The following is a 13,563-nucleotide window of genomic DNA, read 5'->3' as shown; positions in this document are numbered from 1 at the left end:
TTATAATAAACAGAAGGTCATCTAATGGGCAAATTTTATTAGAATATTATTCTAACACTAATATAAAAACAACATAATTATTTCTACGAAGTACAAATTTTATCGACTAATTTGAGTTCGACTCAAATCGATTCCTCTGCAGTACATCTCTAACGCAAAGTACATTTTGCTCGGGGACTGTCGAAATTCGTGAAATAAATTGTAAATTCCATTTACAAAATGCTATCGCGCGTAGCTTTGCGTTCAGGTATGTGTAATTAACTAATACATCGTGTAAAAGTTGTTAAAAGTGTTAATTGTATATAGTTTTTTAACCTTAACCCTGGGTTACGGAGGTTTATGTAATCACTGATTTGACGGGTGTCTCCGCGATTGTGGAAATTATTTTCGCGAAAATTTGCCGGAGTATATGATTATAATGAGTTAGGGACTTAAATTAAGCTGTTTGAACGTCTCGGTCCCTTAAATTTATCGTATCAAAATTGGTATAACCTATAATATGGGTACCTATAGCTCAACTGATAAATTGATTTTGCAGGCACTGCAGCTGATTGCTATTAGATTTGAAAATTATGATGTTTATATGGTACATTTTATTCTATTGACTAGATTATCCTTTTATTCTCTCCATTTATATCAAAATTTTGTAAAGTAAACATTTAAATTCTATTAAAAATTTCAAAATTATGTAGCACTTATCAATCCATAAGGCATATGACTATTTTTATGATTACTCTACGATTATAACCACAATTAAGAAATGTAATATGCACATAAATCATAAAAGCTTATTTAAAAGGAAATTATAAGTAAGTTTTCCATCATCAACAGCTGCGGCCAGACAGTCCACAGCCCTGGTCGCGCGGACCTCCGCCACTGATGTCTCCGGCGTCCGTGATGAGAAGAACTTCCCCAGGCCAGTCAGAGCACTAGAGCCCGGCAAAGTCAGGCTTGGATTCATCCCAGAAGAATGGTGAGACTATACATATGTATACTATCTGATCTACATAAATTACTTTGGTTGAGTTTGTATTTTGAAGTTTTGTTTAAATAGTAACATGCATACATTCCAGAATGGTTAGAAAGACAGTGTTTGCACTAATATAAAGAGTTTTCTGAAAAACTATATATTTTAGGGAGGGAATAGAAGATAAATTCTTATTAGACTAAAATGTATTAATTACTTACTAGTATACTTAGTAATTTACATTACATAATAAAGTCTGTACAATAAAGATGTGTGTGAGTGTTAAATCTAGGTATTAGCAAGAAGGTGAATTCTCCATTAACCTCAGTCACCAGTAATCCCCACAAAGTTCAAAAACAATGCCTCTATTTAAATAAATCCTTAAATAGGCACTGGAAACATTCATAATCATATTCTTAAAAAAACCCCTATTTTTCCAGGTTCCAGTTCTTCCACTCAAAGACTGGTGTGACCGGTCCTTACACCTTCGGTGTGGGTCTCACCACATACCTGTTCAGCAAGGAGATCTACGTAATGGAACACGAGTACTACACCGGTCTCTCACTGCTCATCATGGTCGCTGTTGCCGCTAAGAAGTTCGGACCTAGCCTAGCTGCGTGGTTGGACAAGGAAGTTGACGTAAGTGATATTTTGTTGTCTTTGATAATGAAAATCTGTTTGTTTGAGTGAAAGTATCATTCATTGTGATAATAAAATGTTTTAAAATGTCCATTCTTCTGGAATCATATTGGATGTCTGTACTTACGATTCTTCTTATTAGATTCTTATTAGTAAATGGGATATTCCACTGACATTTTCGTGTTAACCATATACAGCAGAATGTTTACAATTTACATGATTATCATTTCTTAACTTTTTGAGTATGTATTTCAACACTGGATTTTGGTTTCTGTCTCTTGATTGACGAACATGAATTAATACTTATACATGTTACACAGACTGATTTTTGTGAGAGTCGAACACGCAACACGTTGCGCAGTGCAAATAGTTACTATGTATATCCAGATATTTTCAGTTCATATTGTTTATTCCAGACTATTGAAAATGAATGGAACTCAAGCCGTGTGGACTCTATCAAAGCCCTGGAGGACGCCGTAGAGGCTGAGAAGAAGGCTCAGTGGCGTGCACAGGGCCAGGAGCTCCTCATCGAAGCCAAGAAAGAGAATGTGCTGCTGCAGCTCGAGGCAGCATACAGAGAGCGTCTCATGAACGCCTACAGCGAGGTTTGTATAAATATTGTTATATAATGTGCAATAGACATGGTTCAATATATCACAGGCTGACGTAATTCAATCCCTTCTCCAGAAAACTTGTGTGAAACATCGCTTGACTGGTTTTCCACCATGTGGGTTAGGCTACAGGAATCCAAAACATCAGCAATGTACTGTTAACGACTGGTATTGCGTGCTCATTGCCAGCTGACCGCCTATGAACTATTCAAGCAGTTTCACATCACCTAATTTTAACATAATTATTTTCTTCAAAAATATCATCTATTCATACCAATCTTCCCAAATTCCAGGTGAAGCGTCGTCTGGACTACCAGCTCGAGAAGTCCAACGTAGAACGCCGTCTCGCCCAGAGGCAGATGGTGGACTGGATAGTATCCAACGTGACCAAGGCCATCACCCCCGACCAGGAGAAGCAGACCCTGGACCGCTGCATCGCCGACCTCGCCGCGCTGGCCGCCAGGAAGTAAACACGCGTAGTTTATTTATATGTAATATAATATGTGATTAAAGTAATAAATCATCGTTCGAGTTAGGTTCTTGACTTTTATTTTACTACTAGATTATAAGTTCTATAATCGCCCGCGGTAATGTAAACTCTATGAATGACACGATATTATGAAGACTATTTCATTCTGTACTTTTTTAGTTCATTGCGAACAGTCGTGCGTGGCAGGTTTTGTTTTTTTAATATTGAAAACAAAATTGCATTTTGTTATCTCTCCCCTCTCACATTACAGCTTAAGCCTATCGTTCCATAATCCTCGAACCGTACACCCAATAGACAATGATCAATCCACCCATCAATGATAGCGATTTGCTGACATATTTTTCTTGAGTCTCGAATTCTGTTCTCGACTATACAACCAGTGTCAGGTGACAGGTTGACATAATTAGGTGCTAAAAAATAAAAAAATAGGTAGGTAAGGAGGTACCTTCACTTCAATACACGCGCCGAACATAAATGTAATTACATCGACGTCCTACCCTGTCAGTTGTTACAAAAAATCATCAATTTGTTTCAAAATTGGACTTCATAACATAGTAAGAAGTGGGTGGGACCTAGCACAGATGTAGTTACGATTACTTTTTTAACATTTTCATGGAATTTCCAGTCTACTCACCTATGGTACTACGATAGGTATCCACCCATCGTAAACCACAATTTCTCTCAATACACAGTTACAGAGCTTGAGAAATGCACATAACTTTTGTAATTCTTTCGTAATTAATAACGCAAACTTTATAAATAATACCTAAAATGGAGAAGAGCCTTGCTTTAGCACAAATGGCCGGCTCGACCGGAGTGAAGGCCGTGGTAGGACTCACAGAAATCCGAGGTAAAACAACGCTTGCGTTGTGTGAGTGGCGTTACCGGTAGCTCTGTTCCTAATCGCTCCAATCCCCGATTCACCAACAACCTTTAAATTCTTAACTCCCAAAAGGCGGGCAACGCATTTATAACGCTCCTGGTGTTACGGGTGTCCAAAATATTGTTTTGTATCAGCCTGCAAAAACAACACTGGTATTTCTGCAAAATTGTACCATTCATTTTCGGTGAATACGTACTTGCGTTTACCGACTTATACCATAAAAATAAATACAAAAAGGGAATGTTTCAAAAAATTAAAACCAGGTTATGTTACAATGATTTATTTTACAAATACAATAATTAGCTGGACAACAGTTCTCATTTTAGTAGGTTACGGCGATAGAACGCCACAAGTTAAAGCTCTTCTTACATATTGCACCGGCACTGTGTCACCATACTGGGAAACTACATGGTAGGCCCAACAACCCTTAGGAGGCCATATTTGGAGGAATTACCATTATTTCATAAACCAAGAAAGTTATTTTTACTCAATATTACAATAGATATCAATTTATTTACATCATTGCTTTTTTGGTCTGGTATGGCAACACATTAAAACTCATATTTCAAAATCGAATTCTACAAGTCTTTCGGTTTAGTGTTGCTAGGTTATAAACTAGATTTTACTACCAAACCTAAAAAATACAATTTTTGATACAATTTATAATTATGTAAACCATTGCACTGTTTATTGGAAACTGAACCAGTGGTAAATTAATGTAGGCATACTCGAAGTATAAATAGTTACATACCGTATGAGTTCACAACACAACAAAATACTGTTACTGACTACAATATTTAAAGCAGTTGCTAATAAATAAATAAATGTTGACAGTATAAAATTATTATAACATACTTTTACATTCTCAATAAAGACGGGTCCTTAGGAATATTAGCCAGTATTTTCCTTTACAAAGCTGTTAAAAGAATGATTGTAAAACATCTACTGATACTTTATAAGCTAACTTGATATAAAATCATTGTAAATATGTATATCAAAATCAGTTGTGCACCAACAAATATACATGCTTAGCAAAAAATGTGTAAAAACCAATACTACGATATAAAAATATATATCTCTTTTTAAAATTAACTTACAAAATGGTAGCTTTCTGGTTAGGGGTAAGACTGGCAACAAAAACATTTAATAAAATGTCATATTCGCCTAATGTAAAGATGGCGGCAAGATGTTATATTGTCTCTGTATATGTGCTCTTTAATACTGGCAGCACTATAAACCATAGTCAGTAGTTACCGGTAACCAGATAGCTCATGATATACAACTTCCAAACTGCTTGTAATCAATTTAATGTATCATTTAAACAAAATTATTTATGGAAAGGGCATTAGGCAAAGTTAAAATCTCTTATTTGCTATCGATTTTAGGTCCACGACTTTACTTTTAGCGCCTTCATATAAGTGCCCGATAAACTTATGTGACAGATAGTGCATACAAATTACGTTTTAAATTCAAAGTTATCTGATACATAGCGGCTATCTAGACATTGTGAAACAAGTCCTCAAAATAGTAGCTTTTATTTGCTAATGCATATGTGAGTAGACTCACTATAATTTCTGTTATGTCTACGCTTTCGTGGGTAAAAAGTGTAATGTATAAATAGTAGGTTTTTATTATTATTTTTCATTCAAATGACACATTAAATTCGAACAACTACCGCTAACCTAAAATTAATTATTGAACGACAAAATAAAGTAACAAAAAATATTTATACACATTAGTATTTGGTTTCTAGGCGTCCATAATATTACATAATATATATATACGATACGTACAAATATTTTATATTATTTTACGCAACTTTATTTATTAAAAAATGTTATTTATTTATTATTTTTGCAGTCAATTTTATTTTATTTTTAATGCCATTTTTAATTGTGTAATTCATTGACCTTGTAATGTATGTTTTTGGACCATTTCTATTCAATAAAAAGAGTAATGGACGCATCGCAGGTTGATTAAAAACAGTTGTACAACAGAAAAAATAATAGAGCAGCTGTAATTTAACCAACATTGCAGGTTGTTCTAAAACTATTACAGTTATTGAACGAACATCTAGAAAATAATAATCTGTAACGAAAAGCTATATGCGTCCACATTATAAAAAACGGAATAAATACGCATTTCTAACAAAAAATATAGACCTATTAAAAGATTATTCTGGCGCCGACTTAAAAGAAAAAAAAAACAATTCGGGATTATATCCCACGAAATTATTGTGCTAAATGACGACTAAGAATAAAGCTATAAAAGCACCGTTTTACTAGTAAAATGTGCTTTATGTACACTGTATGATGGTCTATTATAGATTGAAATTGTGTCTGTGTATGTACAAATTACATATTAGCTACCAATGTATATAGGCTCTGCGCGAATGTGGACACTTTTTGTATCCAGATGCACTTTGATCGATAATATGTACTAAGTTGAAGCAATTGGACACTTTAATACGCACTGCGCAGGAGTAAATTTATTCAGATTGGTTCTTTAGGAATCAAATATTCATCGTGTCTTGTGTCTTGGGTTTACCGGGGCTCCGGCTCGAAAAGCAGGAGTAGGAACGGGGTGGTGTTTAGTCAGTAATAGTCTGACACTCCCTCTCGTCTCGCCCAAGGCGGGAGAAGTCATTGGATGATTATCCCCCCAAAAAGAAGCTTGTGGACACTAGACTACAAAAGCGTCCACGTTTGCGCCCTGCCTTAATGTAAGTCCTATTATCAACTATTACATTTTGCACTGATATTATGGAATTCTAAATATGTGACTACTAGTAAACAACATTTTTTCGCAATATTTTTGACACAAAATACCTCAAGTATGGCACTGAGAGCGTTAGTACCAAAGTGAAAGAAAAGCAATATTCGTACAGGTGTTTACATTAACATCAATCTCTATTTATGATAATGTTGAAGTTTCAACTATTTATTTAAAGATTTTCTTAAAAAACTCGCTTCTAAAAATATCTTTAAAGCTATGAATATTGAATACAATAACTTTAATTCTAACACTTGCTGTATGACTACAAATTAATAATCCTAACATGTATTATTGCATATCCTCTGTGTAAACATTGTCCCTGTTTAAATATCCAATTTTTGTACCTAATTCCAGCCACATTCTAGCTTTAGTTCAAGCAAAAAATCAACACTACCATAAACAGAAGTGTATCACATTTATTCTTAATCAAGTTAAATAAAAAAACAGGCGAATTGCATTTAAATGTGCTTTTCATCAAAAAGAAAGCAAATTATGCTTATAAGCTAAAGAGTAAAAAGTAATAAATATAAAAAAATAAGAAGACGGTATATTCACTTTAAAACTAATGAAGTAGATAAAGATGGAGATGTATCGTATAAATATTTGAAATATAAATTATATTACAACCCGAATAATTTCATCAAAAATGTACAAACTATCTATTCATTCACTGACTTCTTTAGCTTATGACTGAGCTAAATCACATCTAAATTAAAGCTATTCCAAATAGTGGATTGTTTGGTAATCGACTAACACACCATAGATAGTCAGTACATCTCTAGAATAAAAAAATAAATAATCAACATCTTTGTAAAAACGAAAAAAAAAAAACATCTGTCATCGGAACGGCGCGAACTTCGAATGTAGAACGTTTAGAACAAATCTCACCATAGATATAATTAGTGTTACAGGATGGTGCATCTTTTCTTTTTGCCGCTTCCGTAGTCTGACTTGATGTTGATGCGCTCGGCCTCTTGGAAGCGGCGCACTAATCTTACGAGCTCGTGGAACGCTTGGTCGACATTCATGCGCGCTTTCGCACTGCACTCAATGTACGGAACTTTGAGTTGACGCGACAAGGCTTGTGCCTCTTCCAGGGACACCTGTAAAAAATTACATCATTATTTTAATTATGTGTTGTAAACATACAATGTTTTGTTTTGAAATGTATCAAAAATAGATTATTACTGCGTGGTTTCATCTCTGTTTTCCTCGTGATAATTAATTATATACATTACAGACGTAAAACAATTATTAATTTACCTTATATCGTATTTATGTTGATGCTATTATCTAGCAAATATTATTAGTGATGATTATTTTCCGCCCTATCACATAAAAATAGCCCTCTGCCTAACCCTTTGAGGAAAAAAGGTGTGTATGTACAACTTCTATTTTAATAAATGTTCCACAATGCTGCTCATGAATATGAGCTCCTGGCATAGCTTGAAACTAGTCAAGTTATCTCGCCAAACTTACGCGAGTAAGCCGTTCAACATAATACATTAAATTAATATTTCTTACGAAAGTTGTACTACAGATTTAATATTTACAATCTGTGGTAATTCCACAGCTATTGTTTTCATGAATGATTTTACGCGTACGATAACGGTGCTTACTACGTTTACTATATAAGGTAGTACATAAACACAATATATACTCGCAAACAATAACAATCGTCATTCATAAAACCCGGAGCAGGGAAATAATTGCGGTTTTAATATTTCCTATGACTAATTTAAATCCTTGCATTTATTAAATTTGAACCTTAGGATCTGGGACGTGTAGTTTGTTTTGCAATAATTATAGATTGTTTAGGAGATTCAGTGTGTTTCATCTTGTAGTGTACTGTTATATTACTAGTTTAGGACAAGTCTTCATTGTCTAGTTAGCGGTACATACTCTATGACATCATTCATTTATTACTACTTTAAGAATATTATGAAGGTTTCAATGATACTTTAACATCAATGATGAAAAATGTTCTTTATTCACGCATTTCGCACGACTACAGATTAAGAAAATCTTGGTTGGATTTTATTGGTTTTAAGGCTAGATATTTTTTGATAAAAAATATCTGTCTATATGTCGCAGGCGAATTGTATACGGCAGGGCCGTTAGTGTATCCACACTATGAAGGAAGGCATTTTTGACGTTCAAAGGTGCCTTCCTGGTCTATTTGAAATAAAAAAAGACTTTGCGAAGAAAAACCAAAACTGGTTTCAAAAAACGATACTTCTACCTTTACAAACACTATTTGACAAAAAAATCACTTCTGCTTACCACTCTCTGGTGTTCCAAATCCGCTTTGTTTCCGACAAGAAGCATGGGGAACTCATCCCGGTCTTTGACACGGAGGATTTGCTTGTGGAATTTGTAGAGCTCGTCGAAGCTGGCATGGTCGGCCACTGAGAAGACCAGGAGGAAACCCTCACCGGACCTCATGTACTGCTCTCTCATCGCACTGAACTCCTCTTGGCCAGCTGTGTCGAGAACTGTGGAAGGAATGATAGAGATATTAAACTGAGTACACATTCATGATTGCTTCTTAAGTCTTTGATTATTTTAGGTCTTATTATCTGTAAAATAAAGGCTCTCCCTTAGTGCGCCACGCCGAAAATTAACTTACACCCAACAGTTACACGCGATTCTGATGGTGATCTATCATTAAATGACTGCCTTTTTGGTGCTATTATAAATGCTCAAGCTAAGCACAAGTTTGGACAAAGATTTAGGAAGAGCCATAATTCGGCACGAACGGGCCGGCTTTACCGGACAAATTAAACCCCGATTCCGCAATAACCCATGAATTCCTAACCCCAAAAAGGCCGGCAACGCATTTGTAACTCTTCTGATGTTCCTGGTGTCCATGAGCGGCTGCGATTGCTTACCATCGGGTGATCCGTCAGCTTATTTAACCAGCTTATACTATAAAAAATAATATCAGGTAAAAGTAGTTGATACATTCAATAATTACACCTCTGTCTACCCATTTCCACAGTAATAAGGTTGATGTTTAAAATTTTCAGTAATGTTGTGAAAGGCTACTTTTTGTCACTGTTTCCATTCCCATACATTATTATAATACAACATTGACCTTGCTGTGGCTCGCCTACATAGGAAAAATTATCTAATTAATTACATAACTGATTAAAAATGGCTTCACTATAACACCTGTGTATAACATATAACATTGTTATGTGACTTACATATGTGTTCCATATAATAAACTATTTACTAAGTATTTGATTAATGGACTTATGTTGTAATCCTGATGATCAATCACTCTGTAATTGATTGATTACACAAAATATTAATATATTATCCACAAAACAAAAGAAAGTTTGTTCTAACTAGTTATATAAATTATATAACATACAATTTTTTTTCCTTTATCTACTTGTAAGGAGAAGATTAATAAGGCTTGATATGACTACCTTTCGGCTGAAAAGGCTTTCAAGGAGATAATATAAAATATAATACTCATTAAACCAATACTGCATACTCATTAAATCTATGCAGAACAAAACTGATTCTAAACTGGATTTTAAGAAACATTCTTCTTCTAAAAATAGCAATATTAGTATAGTATAGTTACTATAGTATAATGAAATAAATAAGAAAGAATGCTACTAACTATACTACAGTAGCATTATCTTTATTTCACCAAAGATCTCTCTGTATCTATAAACAAATTACGAAACCTGATAAATAATCTATTTATAGAACACCAAATCTATCTCAGACTACATTATTATAATTTAATGTGTTTGTAAAAGCAATATAGTACTTTCTAAGCTTGGTAACTAGCACAAGGTGAAACCTGTATAATTCCTAGTATACATTACATATGCATGAATGCATCTCATACAAATACCATAGTCGTAGGAAAACAAGAAAATAAAGGTTTTATCACAGACAATAATTTATCTTGTGATAAAGTTTTTGATAGCATAGATAATAATTACGTACAAACATCGTGTTTACATGTTATACTGAATTTAGATGTTGCCATGTGCAGTGGTATGTGGATTGATAAGAATAAGTAATTATGTTTTTAAATAGAATATACTGAAATGTGATATTGTTTTAGATGATGATTTTCTTATAAAAGATTGATTTATTTTATGATTTCTGAATGTATGCTATACATGTGTATTTCAAGTATTAATAAAATAATGTTCTGTGGCTCTGTTTATTTAGAGGAAATTTTGGTGAATTTGCATTGTCTACTATAAATTGCATTACCTACTAGAACTACACAGCAAAGTTTATATATTTCTGTAGTTTGCTACAAATATAACTAGAATCTGTTTTAGGTGATTCATCTCAGCACCCCAAGTGCATCATGTTTAAATCAGAGAATGAAGTTTGTTTTTCTTTAAATATAGATTGCAGTACTGAGAAAATTGTTCATCTGCAACAGGTAGCTATGACTAACCAATAACATTGAACACAAGGTGCTACATCAAGGCCTCCACAAATATTTACGACGCACCATAATGAGTTTACTTGACCACCCACTATATTGAACACCAGGAGACCACAAACATGAAGAGCTGTACTCACTGTCCAGTTTCGCCGGCACATCGTCGATGACACACTGCTTGGTGTAACTGTCCTCGATGGTGGGGTCATAGTCTGTCACGAAGTAGCTCTGGAACATCAAACAATACCAATTCAGCACCAGATGCGGTGACGCCAGTGGGCGGTGTCGCCTTCAAACAGGCCTTGACATAGACTGTCTCACAAACACTATTTTTAATCATGAACGCATCATTTATATTACTTAAGAATCCGATGGTTTCTCAGAAATGAGAATAGAAACTCTTAGATACTGTAACATCTGTTCCGCAGACGGATCTCGGGCAAATATGCCGATAAATACCTGAATAAATTGTATTGTGATTGCACTTTTTCCCACACCGCCGCCGCCGACGACCACTAGTTTGTATGTTTGGGCTTGGTTCGGCCTATCACCCGGTCGAGACATTTTGATTTCACTTAATATCAACTATTTGAATGATAATTACTATAAAAATAGTCTAATTTCTTTAATTTATGACAATCAGCAGCACTCACTCACTACTAGAAGATGACTCAAATATTTCTGAGATAGAAAAGCGGAACGCAACAAGTGGGAAAGAGATAAAATCGAACGACTACGTTCCGTTATAACATATTTTGGTCTTACTATTCATTTCTGTAACTGCAATACATGGATATTTGAGATTTTAACAAAGTTTCAATACGTTAATTAACTAAAGTTTATATTAATATCTTGGGAAAAACAAGAATTTTCTTAAAATTAAATACATAAATTTACTTTTATCTCAACAACTGTGATCGTTTTGCGTAAAAAGAATTGTCTAATCAGATGATAAAATGTTGCCATTCTAAACACAAAAACAAGTAACACAAAATCCCACTTACTGTTCATTAATTGTGCGCCTTTTATAATTTTATTGAACTTCCTCATTATATTTTCTTCGGACTGAGGAATTTTTCATACAAATTATCAATTTCTTTGTTTGATTATCAATTTTTAATAAATCAAATATTTTTTGAAATAGCAAGCTACATTGACTTGTTTTGACAAAAAAGAAATGAAATGTCAAATCAAACTTAAATCTTTGGGGCCGTTTGGGGTGTTTGTTGTTGTGGTGATTTGTACTTAATTTAAGCATCAAGAGTCAGTAAAACTACTAAAATGTTTTCAACGAGCTCCCAAAGGAAGTTTTGGACATTCAGCGACGAAGGTGAACTAGCAATTTTGCGTGAGAAGCATAACCTTAACTATATTGCAAAACATGGAACTCATATCGATGAATATCAAAGGTACAACTTCTTTTTATCTCCTGACGAAGAAAGACTACTTTTAAAACAATACGAATTGCACCTAAAAGAGTTCTGCAAGCGCTTCAGTCCGCCCATGCCGAAGGGAGTCGTCGGCACGGCATTTCACTATTTTAAACGGTTTTATCTCTACAATTCAACGATGGATTACCACCCAAAAGAAATTCTCGCAACGTGTGTATATTTGGCGTGTAAAGTGGAAGAATTCAACGTGTCTATAGGTCAATTTGTTGCAAATATCAAAGGTGACAGAGATAAAGCATCTGATATTATATTAAACAATGAATTATTACTGATGCAACAACTGAACTATCACTTGACCATCCACAATCCATTCCGACCGGTCGAGGGGTTCCTAATTGACATAAAAACAAGATGTTCACTAGCAAACCCGGAACGGCTCAGAGGAGGTATTGACGAGTTCCTTGAGAAGGTATTTTTGACAGATGCCTGTTTGTTGTATGCCCCGTCACAGATAGCCCTAGCGGCTGTGCTGCATGCAGCTAGCAAGGAGCAGGAGAACTTGGACAGCTATGTGACAGACATGCTGTTTAGGGATGCTGGACAGGACAAGCTAGCAGTGCTGATTGAAGCTGTGAGGAAGATTAGGTCATTAGTGAAAATGGTGGAAAGTCCTGCTCGGGAGAAGGTCAGGCTTATAGAGAAGAAACTGGACAGGTGTAGGAATCAAGAGAATAATCCGGATAGTGAGATTTATAAGAGGAGGATGAGAGAACTCCTGGATGAAGATGATGTTCCCCACACTGGATCCAGTAGGATGTCTTTGGACACTAGTGGGGTGACACAGGTCCTGTCACCTTCAGCATCATAGACAAGACTAAAACCTCATGCCACTTAAAAAAATTAAAGTTTATTGTCAATGGAAAAATTTTAAACAAATTTTTATTCTACTAATTACCTATGTAATTCAGCTTTTATTAATGGAAGGGTAACTTAGATAACACAGATATTATGTAAAGATGCTAATGCAAAGTCAATTCAGTATTTATGTCACATATTTTAACTGCCAGAATAAAGTTTAAACACATAATATATTATATGTACTTAGTTGATTTATTTTAATTGTCTATTTGAAAAAAATATAAAGTTACAAAAGTAGCTGTTTAAAGATTAAGAATAAATTGAGTATTGTGATTTTATATATTTATATGTATGGTTACTGGACCTGGATAAACAATATTAGCTTCTCCTTAAAACTGGCGATGAATAAATCTCTCTTTATTTGAATCTTTTCCATTTTCAGTACAATTTTATCATTAAAGCTGTTAAAAATATATTAAGAATGGATATCTAGATTAGCAGGACTTATCTAAATATGTTA

At 34.4% G+C, this 13,563-nt stretch overlaps 3 protein-coding genes across 3 annotated transcripts; 2 read left to right on the top strand and 1 right to left on the bottom strand.

Moving 5' to 3' along the window:
• Positions 1–82: 82 nt before the first annotated feature.
• On the top strand, positions 83–2,753 carry LOC118277946 (ATP synthase subunit b, mitochondrial). The gene is made up of 5 exons (XM_035596978.2): positions 83–247; positions 832–973; positions 1,408–1,606; positions 2,023–2,211; positions 2,511–2,753. The coding sequence occupies exons 1-5, from the start codon at positions 220–222 to the stop codon at positions 2,685–2,687; spliced, it is 735 nt and encodes a 244-aa protein (XP_035452871.2). The 5' UTR covers positions 83–219; the 3' UTR covers positions 2,688–2,753.
• Positions 2,754–3,854: 1,101 nt separating this feature from the next.
• LOC118277948 (ras-like protein 2) lies at positions 3,855–11,484 on the bottom strand. Its single transcript, XM_035596982.2, has 4 exons — positions 11,254–11,484; positions 10,935–11,022; positions 8,649–8,860; positions 3,855–7,468 (listed from the first exon to the last, which is right to left on the bottom strand). The coding sequence occupies exons 1-4, from the start codon at positions 11,356–11,358 to the stop codon at positions 7,271–7,273; spliced, it is 603 nt and encodes a 200-aa protein (XP_035452875.1). The 5' UTR covers positions 11,359–11,484; the 3' UTR covers positions 3,855–7,270.
• A 492-nt stretch (positions 11,485–11,976) lies between these two features.
• LOC118277920 (cyclin-H) lies at positions 11,977–13,073 on the top strand. Its single transcript, XM_035596941.2, has one exon. The coding sequence runs from the start codon at positions 12,076–12,078 to the stop codon at positions 13,051–13,053; it is 978 nt and encodes a 325-aa protein (XP_035452834.2). The 5' UTR covers positions 11,977–12,075; the 3' UTR covers positions 13,054–13,073.
• Positions 13,074–13,563: the final 490 nt, after the last annotated feature.

This window comes from Spodoptera frugiperda, chromosome 18, assembly GCF_023101765.2.
Source record: "Spodoptera frugiperda isolate SF20-4 chromosome 18, AGI-APGP_CSIRO_Sfru_2.0, whole genome shotgun sequence".
NCBI classification, from domain to species: Eukaryota; Metazoa; Arthropoda; class Insecta; order Lepidoptera; family Noctuidae; genus Spodoptera; species Spodoptera frugiperda.
Note: the sequence above shows the minus strand (reverse complement) of the source record. Positions and strands in the feature narration are given on the sequence as shown.